The sequence below is a fragment of the Pogona vitticeps genome, chromosome 12, assembly GCF_051106095.1.
Source record: "Pogona vitticeps strain Pit_001003342236 chromosome 12, PviZW2.1, whole genome shotgun sequence".
Lineage (NCBI taxonomy): Eukaryota > Metazoa > Chordata > Lepidosauria > Squamata > Agamidae > Pogona > Pogona vitticeps.
In genome coordinates, this window is record NC_135794.1 from 12,735,935 (window position 1) to 12,752,928 (window position 16,994).

Consider the following 16,994-nt stretch of genomic DNA (forward strand, 5'->3'; position numbering starts at 1 on the left):
TCCCATCAACATATTGACTTTTACTCCTGTTACTTTACAGTTGCCAAAAGAGACTGAGGCCTTCACCCTATACTAGATCTGCGAGACCTCAACTCCTATATTAATCTCAAGCGTTTTCGAATGGTTACTCTCAGTACCGTCATTCCTCTCCTTCGCTGGGGCGACTGCTTCATTATCGACCTACAAGATGCTTATTTCCATATCTCAATCCACCTGCACCATCGTAGATACTTTCACTTCGCCTTCCAAGGCGGTACACTACCTAGCAGTACAACTCTGGGAATGGCATTACGCTCACCATGTCTTCCTTGTGGCAGTCCTTGTTGCCACTGAGGACAACAACATAGCGGACTACTTAAGTTGCCTTACCACCCAGACTCACAAGTGGACACTAGATCACACTATCTTTCTTCACCTTTGCTGCAGATGGGGAAATCCCACCATGGACGTCTTTGCCTTGGAGCGCAACACAAAATGTGCCCGCTATTGCTCCAGGGCAGGAAGAGTCTTGCACATGTTTCTCCCCCATCCCCTTGATCCAGTGAGCCAAGAGGGGACAAATGCCATCTTCATAGCTCCTTGATGGCCATGCCAGCCATGATTCAGCCCTCTGAAAGCAATGTCATCCGACTTTCTACACCTTTCAAGATGCCCCCATTTCCTAATTCAGGATGGGCACAATCAATCATCCGGACCGCATGTCTCTCCACCTCACAGCCTGGCGGATTCTCCTACAATAACAGCTGTGCTTGCCAGAGCACGAGAACCATCCACAACTTTGCTGTACTCCTACAAGTGGAATGCTTTTACCACTTATGCTTGATCTAAGGATTTTGTTACCACACTGGTCACTCTAGATACACTTCTCACTTTTCTCCTGCATCTCTTCAAGCAGGGACTCTCGCATTCCACCCTAAAAATATATATTGCTGCTATCGTTGCACACCAACCTTCTGGTTCAGAGGCATCCACCTTATTTTCCCATCTGACTCTGAAGAGATTCCTCAGGAGACTTCAAAACATGTGGCCTACTCCCCAACCTCCTATTCTGCAATGCTCCCTACAACTCATAATACATCACTTAACTCGTCTACATTTTCAACCACTTGCTACTATCCATTACAAGTTCCTTTCCTTTAAAACCTTGTTTCTGGTAGCAGTCACGTCTGCTCGACAAGCTAGTGAGCTAGCAGCACTAAGAGCTGATCCTCCTTACCTGCAGTTCCACCCAGATAAGGTCACTCTGTACCCAGATGTTTCATTCCTACCCAAGGTTGTCTCCAACTTCCATCTCAGTCAACCCATTGTCTTTCTGACGTTCTTCCCCTCGCCTTCTTCAGATCTTAAGTGCCTTCTTTATACCCTTGACGTAAGGGGTTCCTCAGCCTTTTATATCTCCTGTACAGAAGATTTCAGAAAGTCTCCCCCATCTCTTCATCTGCTACCAAGGGCCAAACAAGGGTTGTCAAGTGTCGTCTCAGAAACTTTTTTGCTGTATGGTTCAGACCAATAATCCAGTGTATGAGTGAAGAAGCCCCTACCAGGTTCGATTAGAGCACATTCTACCAGAGCCGTTGCCACTTCCACGGCCTTACTTCAGGGAGTCGATATTTCCCATATATTTCAGGCAGCTACCTGGTCCAGTCCCTCTACATTCACCTCCCATTATAGACTTGATGTTCAGGCTAAGAAAGATGCAAGCTTTGGTCGGGCTATCCTGACATCTCTTTTATCATGATGGCCCACCAACCAGTAAGTTAGCTTGCTAGTCACTCATTCGTGTGCATTCACAGAGACCACAAAGAAGAAAGAGATGTTACCTACTTGTAACCCTGATTCCGCGAGTGGCCATCTGTGAATCCACACATCCCGCCCGTCCTCCCATCTGTCATGTTTTGTCTCCCTTCTTTCTTGACAGTGGCGGACTCTGCTGGGAACTGATGGGCCCTCTGGATGGGCAGAGCATGCGCACCATGGGGGAACGTCCTACTAAACACATGACTTAAAGCTCTAGAAAGGTCCAAGGAGTCCTGTGCTGATGCAGACTTTACCCATTTGTGTGGATTCACAGATGACCACTCAAAGAACCACGGTTACAGGTAGGAAACCTCTCTTTTCATCTACAGAGTCTTTTATAGCCCCCTCCGAGCTCTCTGCTGTCTCATCTCACTGTTCCAGCAGTGAATTGCTCCTGGTTTGTAGGACCGGATACCAGTTGTACACCTCTAAGGACACAAGCAGGGCATGAGTACAGTAGCATCCCCCCACTCTTTTGCTGACGAAGTGATACTGAGAGACGTACTGCCTAAAGCTCTTAAAGAATATTTAATCATATGACTAGTAGCCATTCATGACCATGAATTTGTCCAGTCCCTTTTTAAGCCTTCCACATTGGTGGCGTTATTATATATTGTAATAGTGAATTCCACTCTTTGACTTTATGCTTCTGTGAAGAAGTACTTTCTTCTGTCAGTCCTGAATCTGCTACCATTCAGTTTCATTGGATGGTGTCACAGAGTTAAGAACTCTGTGGCACCAATCAATGAAACTGGAGTTCTAATAAGAGAACTCTGTGGCTGAATTTTTTTCAGTAAGTTATGCTGCATAAGGCTCACAACAATATCAGCCATAATGACTTTTTAGAAATAAAACATTTCTGATTTCCTCTGAAGGTCCGAGGTTCTCACAGAATCTCTTTAATTGTCAGGAAGCCATTGGAGGCTGCAGGACATGGGTAGCAGCTGTCTAATTATTGGATTAAAGACTCGACAGAAGACTCAGGACCTTCAGGGGAAATCAGAAATGCCTTATTTCTTTAAAAAGTTCACTATGGCTTCTGGTAAAAAAAAAAACTTTTGGAACAAGATTACAGCCAATGAGTTGTTCACACCATATGTAATTCTGTACAAGTGTATACTTGCCTCATTCTAAGGAGTGAAAAGTGCAATTATGCTTATCCTTTCCATTCATATTTCTGATGTGTACCTGGGCTTTCTATTTTCATCTTTAGGACTGCCCTGATGTTAGGCTGTGAATATGGCTGCAAGGATGCTGTGGAAGTTTTGCTGAAAAATGGTGCAGATGTCAATTTGGTTGATGCCCTTGGCCACGACTGCTCTTACTATGCACGGATTGGTGACAGTGTTGAGATCTTGGCTTTGCTAAAGCCTACCATTGATGAGTCCAACAAAGGTACATCAGCTTGCTTGTGTTTGGTGGTGTTTCTCTCTTCGCTTCAAACCTGGATGGGAATAGAGTTGTGATGTGGCCTGCCTGTCAGTCTAAGGGCACTCAATTTTTTTAGCTTTTTTAAAATAATAGCAGGGTGCTGGCTTCTAAGATCTTCCTTTGCAGTCACCTGCAGCTGTTAAAAGTATTTGTCATGCCATCTGAGGGCAAACATCCTTCCTTTCAGACCAACCTGGTACCTTCCACATTTTTTGGAGTGCATGGGTATCCCTTGGGTTGCCAAGGTCTCTGCAAGGATGGAATTGTCAATGACAACAAATTGAAGATGGAGGTACCTCTCCCGTCATTTCTATCCAAGGCTCTGTCCAAGAGTCCTGAACGTATGTGTATGCTGGTGGCACACAAGACTGGATGCAGCTCCTCCTTGGCTTCACCCCAGTCCTTATTGACAGAGTCATGTGCTTGGCAGAATGCAACAGTCCTTTATATCAGCGTTGCAACTGCCGTTCATTTTATTCTTAACAGATTTAAACATTCATGAATTAAAGATAGAAAACCTTTACAGAGTCTAAGAACAAAGTTTGTCATTTCTACTTAAGCATTTTTTGCTAGCTGAATGGAAACCATAAAAGCAAAAACTAAGGAAAGGTTGTTTCTTTTTTGTGGTGTACATCTGTGCACACAAAATGAGTATGTGCTCCTACACAACAGAAAGTTCCAGAGCCTCAAAATGAAAGTGGCCCAGCCTATAGTGTGCAAGAGCTTTCCTCTGTCCTTTTTTGTCTGCTGCTGCGATATCATGTGAAAGACTGCTCCAGAGCCTTGCTTCACTTACTGCCGTTCCTTTTCTATAAGTCCTCTGCCTTCTTTTCCCCCCACTTCTTTTACCCGTCATTTTCTCATCCTAAGAGAAAGAAAAAGAATTAGTTTTTAGAGAGGGTTTACTTCATTCCCCCCCCACACACACATGGCTTTGTCATCCCTCTTTTCTTACAACTATGGTCTCTGCCATTCTGATAACCTCATGAGCGCCATGATAGCCATGGTTTTAGACATCAGTCCACCAGTTCACTCCTGTCAGACGATTTAGCACTCAGAAGTGCTCACGCTGAGCTTGACAGCTTGGAGACTTACAATGGGGTCACCTCGTCTCCATCTGTACAGGGAATTCTTTAGGCATCTAGAAAGCTATCTACAAGAAGGACTTTTTTTATAAGTTAAGACGACTTGTGTCTTATACTTGACAAATATGCTATCAGTGCATACAGTATTTAGATTTCTCATTCATTTAAAAGAAAATGGACTTCAGCATTTTTCACTTAAAGTGTATTTGCCATACATTGTGTCTCATTAACCATTCATTGAGAATCGCAAACTTTGTTCGACAATCATATAGTCAAGCAGTTTTTGAAGGGCCTCGACAATTTCTACCTTGAGGTCAAGGCATCAGCATCATTTTGGTCCTTGTCCTTAGATTTCTCCATTTGAGCATATGGCATCATCAGATCTGAGATTATTATCTATTAAGGCAGCCTTCACTGTGCCATTAATCTTTGCTAGAAGAACAAGTGAATTGTACAGTGGTGCCTCGCATAGCGATGATAATCCGTTCCGAAAAAATCGTCACTATACAGATTCGTCGCTATGTGTGGCAAAAAAGCCCATAGGAACGCATTAAAACATGTTTAATGTGTTCCTATGGGCAAAAAACTCACGGTTCTGCGAAAATCCTCCATGTGGCCACCATTTTATCTGCCTGGTAAGCGAGGAAAGGGCGCGAAAACACTGCGGGCGGCCATTTTCTTTACCCGGCGGCCATTTTGGAACCGCCGATCAGCTGTTTAAAAAAATATCATTATGCAAAAATCGGTAAGCGAAATGCTTACCGGTCATCGCAAAGTGATGTTTTCCTATTTAAAACATCGTTATGCGATTGCTTTTGTGATAAAATTTGCTATGCGGATTCGTCGTTAAACGAATCGCTCGTTATGCGGGGCACCACTGTATATACTTTGTTGTGACCCTCTTTTTCTAACTTTCCATAAAGAAAAAGTAACACTTCATCCAGATATATCTTTTTTTCCCAGAAGTTGTTACACTTCATTTGAATTAGCCAGTTGTGCTATTTACTTTTTATTCCTTACAATCAAATTTAGAAAGTTTCTTTTACTCATTAGATGTCAGATGTGCTGTAGCATTCTGTGCTTCATGTACAAGACTTTAGCATAACAGTTAGATTGTTCTGGGCATCAGAGTCCTCACAAAGGGAACTAGGTATTTATTGAGTGATTTTCGAAATGGATGGTTTCAACCATCAGGTCGTCTTATTTTCTGGCAAACAAACAAACAAAAACCCTTTACTAGGTCAAGTAAAAAATAGCTCCACAAGAGCTATGGCTATGTCTTCAGGTTTTCCGAAAGGAGTAGGTTTGCAAGACATTTGCAAAGTGGCAACTTGGTACTGTCCTTTAACTCCAGTGACTCATTATATACAGGATGTGCGAGTATAGTAAAATGCATTATTTTGACAATCTGTGGTTTTCTCAATTTTAACATTACATTCCACCAGCTGTTGACTGATGGTTAGTCACGTGTGAGTAACAGAGACAAAGAAGGACACAAAGAGTAACAGACCACAAAGAACGACACGTTATTTAACTGTAACTCTGATCCCTGGTCAGTGAATCACACAACTCGCCCACAATTTAGACATACTAGGTGACAAATGTGGGGGAACTGAAATAAAGCCATTGAGGGGGGTTAAAGTGTGCTCATTTGGGAGAGGGAGGAGAAAATGTTAAAGCTCTAGGGTTCTTGAGTATTCTGAAAAGTGCTGTTCTGCCCAGGTAGACTTGTTTGTGAGAGTTCATAGTGACCACTATAAGAACTACAGTTACAGATGGCAACTTGTCCTTACGTGCTGTTACAGGCGTGAAGTATCAAACAGTTGTTTTCCTTTTAAAAATTAGGAAGTGATTTTAAAAGATTTATTGTTCATTTTATTTCATTCCTTGTTCCCTTCCTGAATCCATCTAGTTCCTTGTACTATACCTCATTTTGTTGCTATGAAATCTGACTAAATAGTAAATTGCTAGATATCTTATCAACTTACTAAAAATGTGTTAACATTTGTGTAATGTTCTACACAAAACTGAGTGCAATGTTTAAGTAGAAAAAAAATTATTCCCTTTTCTTTTCAGCAAGTTATGAAGTTATGAAAAAAGGGCAGCCTTTACTACTAAAGGTAAGAATTCCGTGTGATGGCAAATGTATATCTTGGGAAAGGGCTGTTGCACATTTATAACAAGTAGGAGTTCGGTTTGGCATTTGCAGGGAGGTTCTCTGTTTTGCAAGAATCATTGGACAATACAGAGGGAAAATACAGAAAGCCATTCTTATAGCCTTATGGAGGCCCCTATGGTTTAAGACCACAGAAAGCATTTTGTATCACAAGTGGTTGCACCCTTTTTCAGAATGAGCTGAAGCCAAAGGGTCAGCACTTGCTGTGAACCTCACAGACTTGTCTGGAATGAAAGAGCTGCTGCTTGCTTCTGTGATTCTACAGCTGTGATGGGTGTGGTCAGCTGAGTATACATTGCAGTGTTATTTTCCCTAATGAATGCTTCTTTGATTTATACTTTGACAGTTCTCTGTGTTAATGTTGAATAACAGGTAACCTGCATGCGGCCAAAATGGAGTGAGCCAAATATTTCAGAAGAAGGAAGTTGTAAGCCATGTTGGAAGGAACATGGGAATGTTCAGGTGAAAGAAAAATCTTGAACTTTGTGTGCATTCTCCTTATTTGGGCAAATGTTAGAAAGTTCCACTCTGGCAAGAATACAATTTCAGCTACAACAAAACCAAGAAAGAGTATTTTGGCACTTTAAGGACTACAGTCCATGAATGCTTATGACAAATAAAACTTTTTAGGCTAGAAGGTGCCACAAGATTCTTTTAAAGAATCTCACTGGCACCTTAAATTCTTGATGTTGTTCTAACAGACTACTGGCCAACCTAGCTCCTGACATAGCTAGTGCCATGACTAATTCTAGAAGTTTCAGGAGTGAAAACTTGCTGTGTCATCTCCTGGAAAACTTTAGGTTTGCTTATGGATGTCTTTTAAAATCCCAAAGTTAACTTCTAACACAAAATGAAATGTAAGTAAATGTCAGAGTTCATTAAAATTCCTTTGGTGGTGGTTGTAGGTTTTTCGGGCTGTTTGGCCATGTTCTAGAGGTTTTTCTTCATAACTTTTCCCTAGCCTCTGTGGCCATCATGTTCAGAGGACAGGAGTCAGAACTCTGTCTATGTTCTGATCCAGAGGGGCTAGAGTTAGTGCAGTCTTCCTCCTCTTCCCCCCATTCCCATCACTTTGAGTTCACAAACTCTTCAGTGTTACAGGCAAGGTTGCAAAAACTCACAAAGTTGGCCATTTCACTGCCATGCTAACCTTGTAGGACAGAAATATTCAAAACACCCACAAATGTTCAAAGCTCTTTTGTAAGTACAATTGAAAGAAAAAATTCAGGGTTATTAAAGAAAAAAAGGGAAAAGATAAAGCTTAAAAATGGAGCATTGCAAACTAAAAAAAGGAGGCTTGGGCAGTTGTCTTGAAAAAATAACAAAAGTCTAGCTATCTTAGGTTTCCTGCTTACAATTCAGCATAGATCAAGAGCATGCACAGGCCTTCTCTTTTCCCTTTTATCATCTACAGTACATTCCAGATCCTTCCCCACATTTCCACCCATCACATTCCAAATTCTCATAAACCTGGAAAGAGGTAATGTGTTGAAGTGAATTGGCTCATTCTCCCTCAATTGAATTCAGTTCTGTTTATCAGATGGTAGTGCCTTGAGAAGGGAAGATTTTTGGTAGTTTCCATGTATGTACACAAAATGGGTGTGTGCATCTGGGTGACACCATTTCGGAAAGTTTCAGAGCCTCAAAAACAAAAGTGCCTCTAGCCTATACTGCAGAAATGCAGCCCTTCTCTCCTCAGTCCTTTTTTGTCGGCCGCTACAAGAGCACATGAAAAACTGCTCTAGAGCCTTGCTTCTCTTACCTACATTCCTCTAAGGCCTCTGCCTTCTTGTTCCTTTCTCTTCCCAAAAAAGTTAGTGAGTGAGAGAGAGAGAGAGAGAGACAGAGAGAGAAAGGGAGAAAGTGTGTTAGTTTTAGAGAGAGTTTAACCTCCCCCCCCACACACAGCTTTGTCGTCCTCCTTTTCTAATGGTTATGGCCCCTGTCCTAATGAAAAAGTGTGCCATTTGTGGCAAAAAGATCTCTCAGTCTGATGGGCATACTTGCTTATTTTGCATAGGAGAAGCCCATTTAATTCAGTCCTGCAAAATCTGTAAGAGCTTTACTGTCCTTATATTCAAGAATCGTCAGTCTCGTCTTCAATCTTTACTGTGGGAACAATCCTTTCAAACTATGGATCCCCCTCCTGGGACGATTTTGACCACTCAGATGGATCAGCCAGTCCTGCCAGGGACAGCCCTGGATGTAGAGTCTGTCACTTCATCTTCCTCAAAACCACAGTCAAAATCAACAAATTGGACAACAGCAGCCGTAAACGTATAGCAGCCCTCAATATTGAGGTGTTGAAGAAGAAACAGCAATCTGTAGACACCGTCGTGTGCATGGCAGCCTCAGATCCGCAGTTAACGATCCAAGAGTCTGCCTCTGCGCTCACTGGCAACACCCACAGTCTGTCTCAGAGGGTGAGTGCTTGAGTTCCTCTTTGCAGAGTGTTGCTGCCTCACCGAGAACACTGTTGCCTCAGAGCCCAATGCAAAAGCAGTCCTTGCTTCCACTGTCCAATTATGGACGACAGTTGAAATTGAGCTCCCTCCCCTCCCTCCCCTCTTGGAGTTCAGGGCTCCAAAAGATTTTGTATTTGGAGGGGCTGTTTTGTGTTCTGTTCTGGTGCAACCCCACTTCCATTGTGTGGCTCACTTGTCACCCATTTTGTGTGCATACATGGACACCACAAAAAATAAGACTTGGTTACTTATGTAATTATGGTTTTTTGAGTGGTGATCCATGTATCCACACCCACCCACCTCCCTTCTTTTTCTGCCTCTCTCTTTTCTTGCGGCAGATGACTGTTACTGAGGAGAGTGGGGCTGCACTTGTGTAGTATAGGCTTTCAGTTTTGAGGCTCTGGAACTTTCCAAGGTGGTTTCGCACAGGCACCCCCCCATTTTGTGTGGATACATGGATCACCACTCAAAAAAAAAATCATAGTTATGTAAGCAACCAAGTATTTTATAGTCCTTGACATTCCTCCGCAGCAAGATAAAACCCAGGTGCCCCCATTTTCTCAAACTGTCAGAGAGCCAGTTTCTTCCCTTCTTGAGTCTACCTTCTTACAGCCAACATAAATCTCATTTTTATAACTCCCTGGAACCCATCATCCCCTTCATGACACTACTTACAGGTGGGCTGCACTTAGAGCGGATGAGTAGAATGCAAGTTCCTAGTGAGGACCATTCTGGTGCTATCCTGCTTCTCCTTTCAACTTTGCATGTAGTTTAGTCTCAGAGGCTCTATTATTGGGGGGGGGAGAAAGAATAGTAAAAAAAATGAGTGAAAAAATGAGAAAAATTAAAACATAAGGCAAAATCAAGTGTGTGTAGGGACTTGTACATTGTATTTTTACTCTGCCTATAATCTGCCCTTTATACAGTCAGTCAAGTAACTGATGATATTGCAACACTATAACAACAGTCATGTGAAGGTAGGGAAATGATTATGTGGTTATCTTTATACAGTTATTTATAGTAATTTAATTATAGCCAACGTACCCTCTAATTTTCAGTCCCGCTGGGTGAGTCTCTGCCCCTGCATTTGCGTGCAACTCTGGGTTCTGTCGTTACTGGATCCTAACGCAATTGTTGCTTAGAGGAGGAAGACAGCTGTGCACTGGGAGGCAGAGACACATGTGCACCCAGCTTAGCAGGAACTTTGATTCTAGCCATAATTGGGCTGAGACTGCTTTGATACCCCCCCCCTTTTTACTCTGTGTGTGAGTGTAGCGATCACCCTGCTTTGGCTCAGGTAGATTATTGGCATGTACCAATGCGAGCAGTTCAGAGGCGGAGCCAGAGAAACTAGAAGGTAGGGGTGAGTCAGAGTCTAGTTAGTTCAGTCAGTTCAGTGAGAGACAGAGAAGAGAGATACAGTGGTGCCTCACATTACGATGTTAATTCGTTCCAGCAAAATCGCTATAGAACGAAAACATCATAAAGCGATTTTTAAAAGCCCATAAAAATGCATTGAAACCCCTTCAATGCGTTCCTATGGGCTTAAAACTCACCATCCAGCGAAGATCCTCCACAGTGCGACCATTTTCGCTGCTCGTGCAGCGAGGAATCCGTCCCAGAAAACAGTGGGCGGCCATTTTTTTAACCCGGTGGCCATTTTGAAACCGCCAATCAGCTGTGCGAAAATCTTCGTTTTGTGATAATCGGTTAGCGAAGCAGGGAACCGATCATCGCAAAGTGAAAAAACCCCATAGGAAACATCATTTTGCAATCGCTTTTGGGATCGCAAAAACTTCATCGTGATGTGATTTCGTCATTTTACGAAGCGCTCGTCTTGCGAGGTACCACTGTAGTTTGGGTTTGAGACAGAGAGAAAGTGTTTAAGGAGTGATTAGTCAGAGTGTGACCTGTATTAATTAAGATAGAAGAGATTAAAGTAAAATACTGAAGCTTTGTGTAACTTTAAGAATATGCTTAGGAACTATTCCTAAAACAACTTATAATCAATAAACCTATTTCTGTTTGAAAGTTCAGTACTGAAAGGACCTCAGTCTCTCATAGGAGTTATAGAGATCAACGTTGGCAACGTGTTAAAGGGCATGTTTGGATACCTTCGTGAGCTCTGTGTTTGGTGAAACAAATGGGCCACGGGGTAAACGCCACAGTGAGTATTATCTATTCCATGACTAAATGGAGCAGATAATGTTCACTCACACATACTGTAGGTAAAAGGGGGAAAGGTGTGGAGAATGCCCTGGCAGAAGTATTGGGGCTTAAAAATGTTGTACTTGATCTGTTCAATACAGACTTTAATTAGGATGCGATCAATTGATGTATTCTGCAAGTGAATAAGCTTTGGCTTTTAAGGCTTTGAGTAATGGAAAGGCTGTTTGAAACATCATCAGGGGCTGGGCTTTCATCTGTTTACAGGCTTGATATATACCTTAACATATTCATAGCCTCTAAATGTACAAGCAGGAAAGCAACTATTACTGGTCATTTGCCATGTCTAAAACTGGTAGCGACTAGCTTTATTTGAATTTTAGTTGTTCTGTGAATTGCTGTGTTTGTGATCAAATGATGTAAATTTTAAGTTTCTTTTTGTTCAAGGAACTAGAAAGTGAAAATGAAAATTTAAAAGGGAAACTGAGAGATATCCAACAGGAACATGGACTCCTAGTAGATAGAATAAGTGAGCTGCAGTTACAGCTGAATGAGGTAACAAAACATAGGTTTGTAATATAATCATGGTTTAACTTTAGAAGGTCCAGTTCTGTCACTGTAATATACTACATAGAAAATCCTTGTACAGTGGTGCCCCGTATAGCGAGGTTAATCCGTTCCAGATTAACCTTCGCTATACGAAAACATCGCTGTGCGGGTAAGGAAAGCCTATTGGAACGCATTAAACTTAGTTTAATGCATTCCAATAAGCGTGCAAACTTACCCCTCCAGCGATGTTTTTGCGTCCGGCGGCCATTTTGGAGCCGCCGAACAGCTGATCGGCGGCTCCAAAATGGCCGCCGGAGCCCCAATCGTCGCAAAGCGGGTGCGGCGATTGGGGCAGATCCGTATAGCGATCCCCAAAAAGGGATCGCTATACGGATTCTTCGTTAAACGGTGCGCTCGTTAAGCGAGGCACCACTGTATTTGCTTTCCTAGCATCTTGTATATTTCCAATCTGCAAAGGAAAGTGGCTGCTCAATACTTGCTTTCACTGAATCTTCCATACCTAATCATACTCAATCTTGATATGAGAGGTATTTTGGGGCTTTTTTCACATTGCACAGCTACCTAAAATTTATTTGTATGTTTGTTTGTCACCCTTCTCTGAAAGCAGCCAGTATGTGTATCTATGAAGTTAAGAGATTGCTCCACTACAACGTTATATAAACTCTCCCTCGGAAACAAAGTATGACTGGACACAGCAAGAGTGTGTGCTTCAGAGATGTATGAGTAATAGTACCATATTTATCCGTTTCTAAGATGACCCAATGTATAAGACGACCCCCCCTTTTCTAACCCCCAAATTTGATCCCCGTGGGGCTTAGGAAATGGATAAAGCAGCTGTGAAAGGGCTGCACAATCGCAGCCCTTTGATCCTGAAGCCCTTTCATGGCTGCTTCAGGATCAAAGGGCTGTGATTGTCCAGCCATTTCATGGCTGCTTTACCTGAAGGGAGCCTTCCCTTCCTTTTTGCTAAGGCCCATGGCTTCGCAAAAGGCAGGGAAAGTGGCTGCCTTCCATGAATTTTTTGTCTAATTTATTCGTGATTTTTGTCTAATTTATTCGCGAAGGCTTTCACGGCCGAGATCTAATGGTTGTTGTGGGTTTTTCGGGCTCTTTGGCCATGTTCTGAAGGTTGTTCTTCCTAACGTTTCGCCAGTCTCTGTGGCCGGCATCTTCAGAGGACAGCACAGTGCAGCAGGCTGAGGCAAAGTGGCAGTCCCAAAACCAGCAAAATCAGGGAGCTGGAAAGGGGACAGATTGTATTTGTCTTCAGTGTGGAAGGGATTGTCACTCTCGAATTGGACTTCTCAACCACACTAGATGCTGTTCCAAGTCCTCTATTCAGAGCACATTACCATAGTCTCTGGAGACAGAAAGATGCCTAATCTTAAAAAAAGCTATAACTAAATACTGCATATACTCGAGTATAAGCCTAGTTTTTCAGCACAGTTTTTTTGCTGAAAAAGCCCCCCCCTCGGCTTATACTCAAGTCAGTGTCAAAATTACATGTTCTGCCCTGCAGTGAGGGTGTTCTCCGGACTCCCCCGCTCATCTGTGGGCGGTCCGATGACCCGGGTTAAGTACACTGCATTTCCGCTTCCAGGACACTCCCATCCTCCTCCTACTGCATATTCTATGTACCCACCTTCCTCCTCCATCCTCTGCCTCCGTCCATCTTGTTATGCAGCAGTAGAGCAGTAGATAAGTGCAGCATCCAGTATGAGTCCTCCCTCAGCAGGCAGTGAAGTGTGTCTCGCAGCTCAGAAGGGCAGTATCTTCAAAAACATTTAACCTACTGATGGCTCAATGAATGTAATTTTATTGGTATCTATTTTTATTTTTGAAATTTACCTGTAGCTGCTGCATTTTCCACCCTCAGCTTATACTCGAGCATATAAGTTTTCCCATTTTTGTGGTAAAATTGGGTGCCTTGGCTTATATTCAGATCGGCTTATACTCGAGCATATACGGTAATTGCATTGGAATAAAACCTGGCAAATCCAATCTAGTCTTCAGCTGAGAAAATGGGGGAAAATGTTAACTCATGCAAAGAAAAAAACTGCTATCCATAGAAAAGGCTTCTTCCCTATCTTCAGTTGTAGATTGTCCCATAAGACTAATTTAGAATGATAAAAATGGATCAATTTATAATAGTTGTGAATACTATACACCAAAAATCTCTAACTGCAAGAATCATCGGAAGATAAAAACATACTGTAACATTACCCACAGACTTGAAGGTTCCAAAACGATGGATATAAAATATCATTAAATTCTCTTCCATCATTAGGTGTTTGTAAATAATACAGTGGAACTTCTACTTACGAATGTAATCCATCCCAGAAGATGTTCATTAGTTGAAATGTTCATAAGTAGAAGCTCCATTCCCCATAGGAATGCATTGAAAATCATTTAATCCAGTGGTTCTTAACCTTGGGTTACTCAGATGTTTTTGGACTGCAACTTCCAGAAGCCTTCACCACCAGCTGTGCTAGCTGGGGTTTCTGGGAGTTGCAGTTCAAAAACACCCAAGTAACCCAAGGTTAAGAACCACTGATTTAATCCTTCCGGCTGAAGAAAAAAATACCCCCCCCCCCAAAAAAGGACACAGCAAGTGCAGTTGGAAGGCACTGAGGCTTTAAGAAGGGGGAAACACTCCAAAAATAAACAATAAACCCAGCTCCGTTGCCGAGGCTTTAAGAAAAAAAAGCCACCAACAACACAGCACAGAAACATATCCACCACAGCCAAAATCCAGCCAGAACAGTTTTTTTAAAAGGAGAAAACAGCAGTTTACCTCCCTGAAGACACAAACACAGGCTCACTCCAAAGCAGGAGGCTCTCCCAAGACTCCAACTGCGACACACCCTATAACTGCCAAAATAAGCAGCCTCAGTGCCACCTACAGTTAGAAATTTGAATTGCGACCTTTTTTCCCTGCTTTTTTCTGTTCGTAAGTGGAAGCTCCATTCGCAAGTAGAAGCAAAATTTTGCGAATGGAGCTGTTTGTAAGCTGGATTGTTCATAGGTGGGTACGTTCGCGAGTAGAGGTTCTGCTGTATCTGCTAAATTGCTAAAGTGTTCATGGAACATAAGAGATGAATCCACATGCTGAACATAAACTCACAACTTTATTAGCATAGTTCAGCAACATAATTTTTTAAAAGGTCACATGTATTAGCAATCTCTTGTTGAGACAGGAAAGGGACACATTTTCTTAAATTGTAATTTCATTGTAGTAGAAAGATGATGAAATTTCTTCTGATCTAAAGAATACCTTTTGGCTCAAGAATCTTCAGTATTCAAATACTGATACCTGCAGAGGTGAACCATCACCCCATGATTGTTTTGCAGCTTTTGTTTCAGAATCATTACTCTTCATGTAATTACACCACTCTAAAAAGTGATTTGAAACTTCTGTGCCTGTTTTTCTTTTTTTCCAAGTCTGTTTTGGGGTGACAACCTTGAGTCCTTCCCATTTCTTCTTAGACCAATGAGAACAGCAGTGAGGCCATGTGGTACACCAACTTGAGCCAGAACAGCATGGCTGCTTTCTTTGTAAGAGTACCCACAGAGTAGCACAATGTTTCAGAGCGGACTGTGGCCATGGAAGTAGATCTTGGTACCCCTAGTGCTCTGGTTAAAAAATTATGTTGGGCAGATTCCAATACTGTAGTATTTGGGGGCAAAAGAACAGTAGAAAATGCAAGAGATGACTTTTTGTCAAATTGCAACAATAGCTTAGATTTGTGAACTTTCATAGTCTTAGATATGATTTGTGTATCTGTTTCTGTTGTCTTTCAGGAGCAAATGATTACTGATGATCTTGAAAGTGAGGTAAAGAACAAGTAAAACTTTTTACAGTATTTGTTATATATCTGACAGAAAAGTTCTTCCAGCGACTTAATCATTTTCTTAGGCATAGAAAGGGTTTTCTTGATTAGTAGGCCCAATGCTAGTAGAATATTAAGCATTCAGAATATTCACAATTTAGGTCATGGACCTCCTCCTGATTTAGGCAAGCTCATGTTAACAATCACCTAGTACTTCAGTAAGATTCAACCCTACCTGTCAGATCGAGTCCTCCCTGAAGACTGATTTCATTTGAGTTGTGTGAATATCAAAACTATACATGCTAGAAATTAACAGAAACACCTCTGGTATCTGATCTGAAGCATTTCCAAATTAATATCTCTTGATGTTTAAATATTATTAAGTATGTCGCATGATGATGTGCTCTTGTTTACTTTCAGAAGGCTGATCTCAAGAGGCTTTTGGCAGCAAAGGAAAAGCAGCAGGAGGAAAGCTTGCGAACACTTGAAGGTCTAAAATCAAAGCTGAGATTCTATGAGGTATGTCCCTTAATTAAGGAAGCCAGTAACAGTGTTAATAGGATCTGGGAACCATATCACTAGAAATGGTATCTAGAGGGTTCAACTCTCAGAGAGTGTCTCTTGCCAAAGTCCTTTTGAAATGAATGAAACATTTTTCAAGAGGCTTGAAATGATGAAAACATTTTCTGCATTTTATCAGCAGTGACTTTGAATGTATTCGGAAGTACAGTATTAAGTTTTATTCTACCTCTTCAGTTGTGAATAATGAACCAATAATTATGTCTGTCTAAACCAAACATCTTTGTTCAATTCCAGCATGACCACACAGGATCTGGAAACATTTTTGGTAACAGTAAGTATAATTATTTCCTTGCACATCTATTCAGAAGAATAATATGAAATCATCTTCACTAGATATCTTTGCATAATTTCATAATTGTTTCCAGTTTTGGTGTCTGCCTTTTCTAGAACTAGTCCATAGTTCCTACTCCCAAAGTTCCTTTCTCCATATGGTGCATACTAACTTGAAGCCCAAGAATCCTCATCTGTAGCAATGACAGTGTTCATGAAATATATGTTAATATAGCTAGTCAGCCTACTGCTATCAGGCATTGCAGGCAACAGCGGGCTTTTAGCTTGTAATAATATGGGAAGCTGAGTATCTCCTCATTTTAGAGAAAGCATTTTTACATAAGCAAGGTCTTGTGATATCATAAGCTTAATGATGTGCAAGCATTTGTAGACTATCATTCTCTTTATAATTTATTATTCATTTATTTATTAGCTCTTGCTATAGTGAGCACAAGGCTCACTTTATCTCCACAACAATTCTGTGAAGTAAATCAGGCGGTGAGAATGTTTTCATGGCTAAGGAGGGATGTAAACCCAGGTCTCCTGAGTCCTGGCCCACAGTTCTACCCACTAAGATACACTTGACTGATCAGCAGCAAGAAGTTTTTTCTTAAATATACTG

General features: G+C 41.7%; 1 protein-coding gene across 1 annotated transcript in view; it reads left to right on the forward strand.

The window, feature by feature from the left end:
* Positions 1-16,994, forward strand: part of UACA (uveal autoantigen with coiled-coil domains and ankyrin repeats) — a 132,271-nt gene that overhangs the window by 103,295 nt on the left and 11,982 nt on the right. The window contains exons 8-14 of the mRNA XM_020813215.3: positions 3,011-3,192; positions 6,390-6,433; positions 6,862-6,951; positions 11,568-11,675; positions 15,492-15,524; positions 15,941-16,039; positions 16,337-16,373. Coding sequence (XP_020668874.3) covers positions 3,011-3,192; positions 6,390-6,433; positions 6,862-6,951; positions 11,568-11,675; positions 15,492-15,524; positions 15,941-16,039; positions 16,337-16,373 — 593 coding nt within the window. The remainder of the gene's footprint in view (positions 1-3,010; positions 3,193-6,389; positions 6,434-6,861; positions 6,952-11,567; positions 11,676-15,491; positions 15,525-15,940; positions 16,040-16,336; positions 16,374-16,994) is intronic.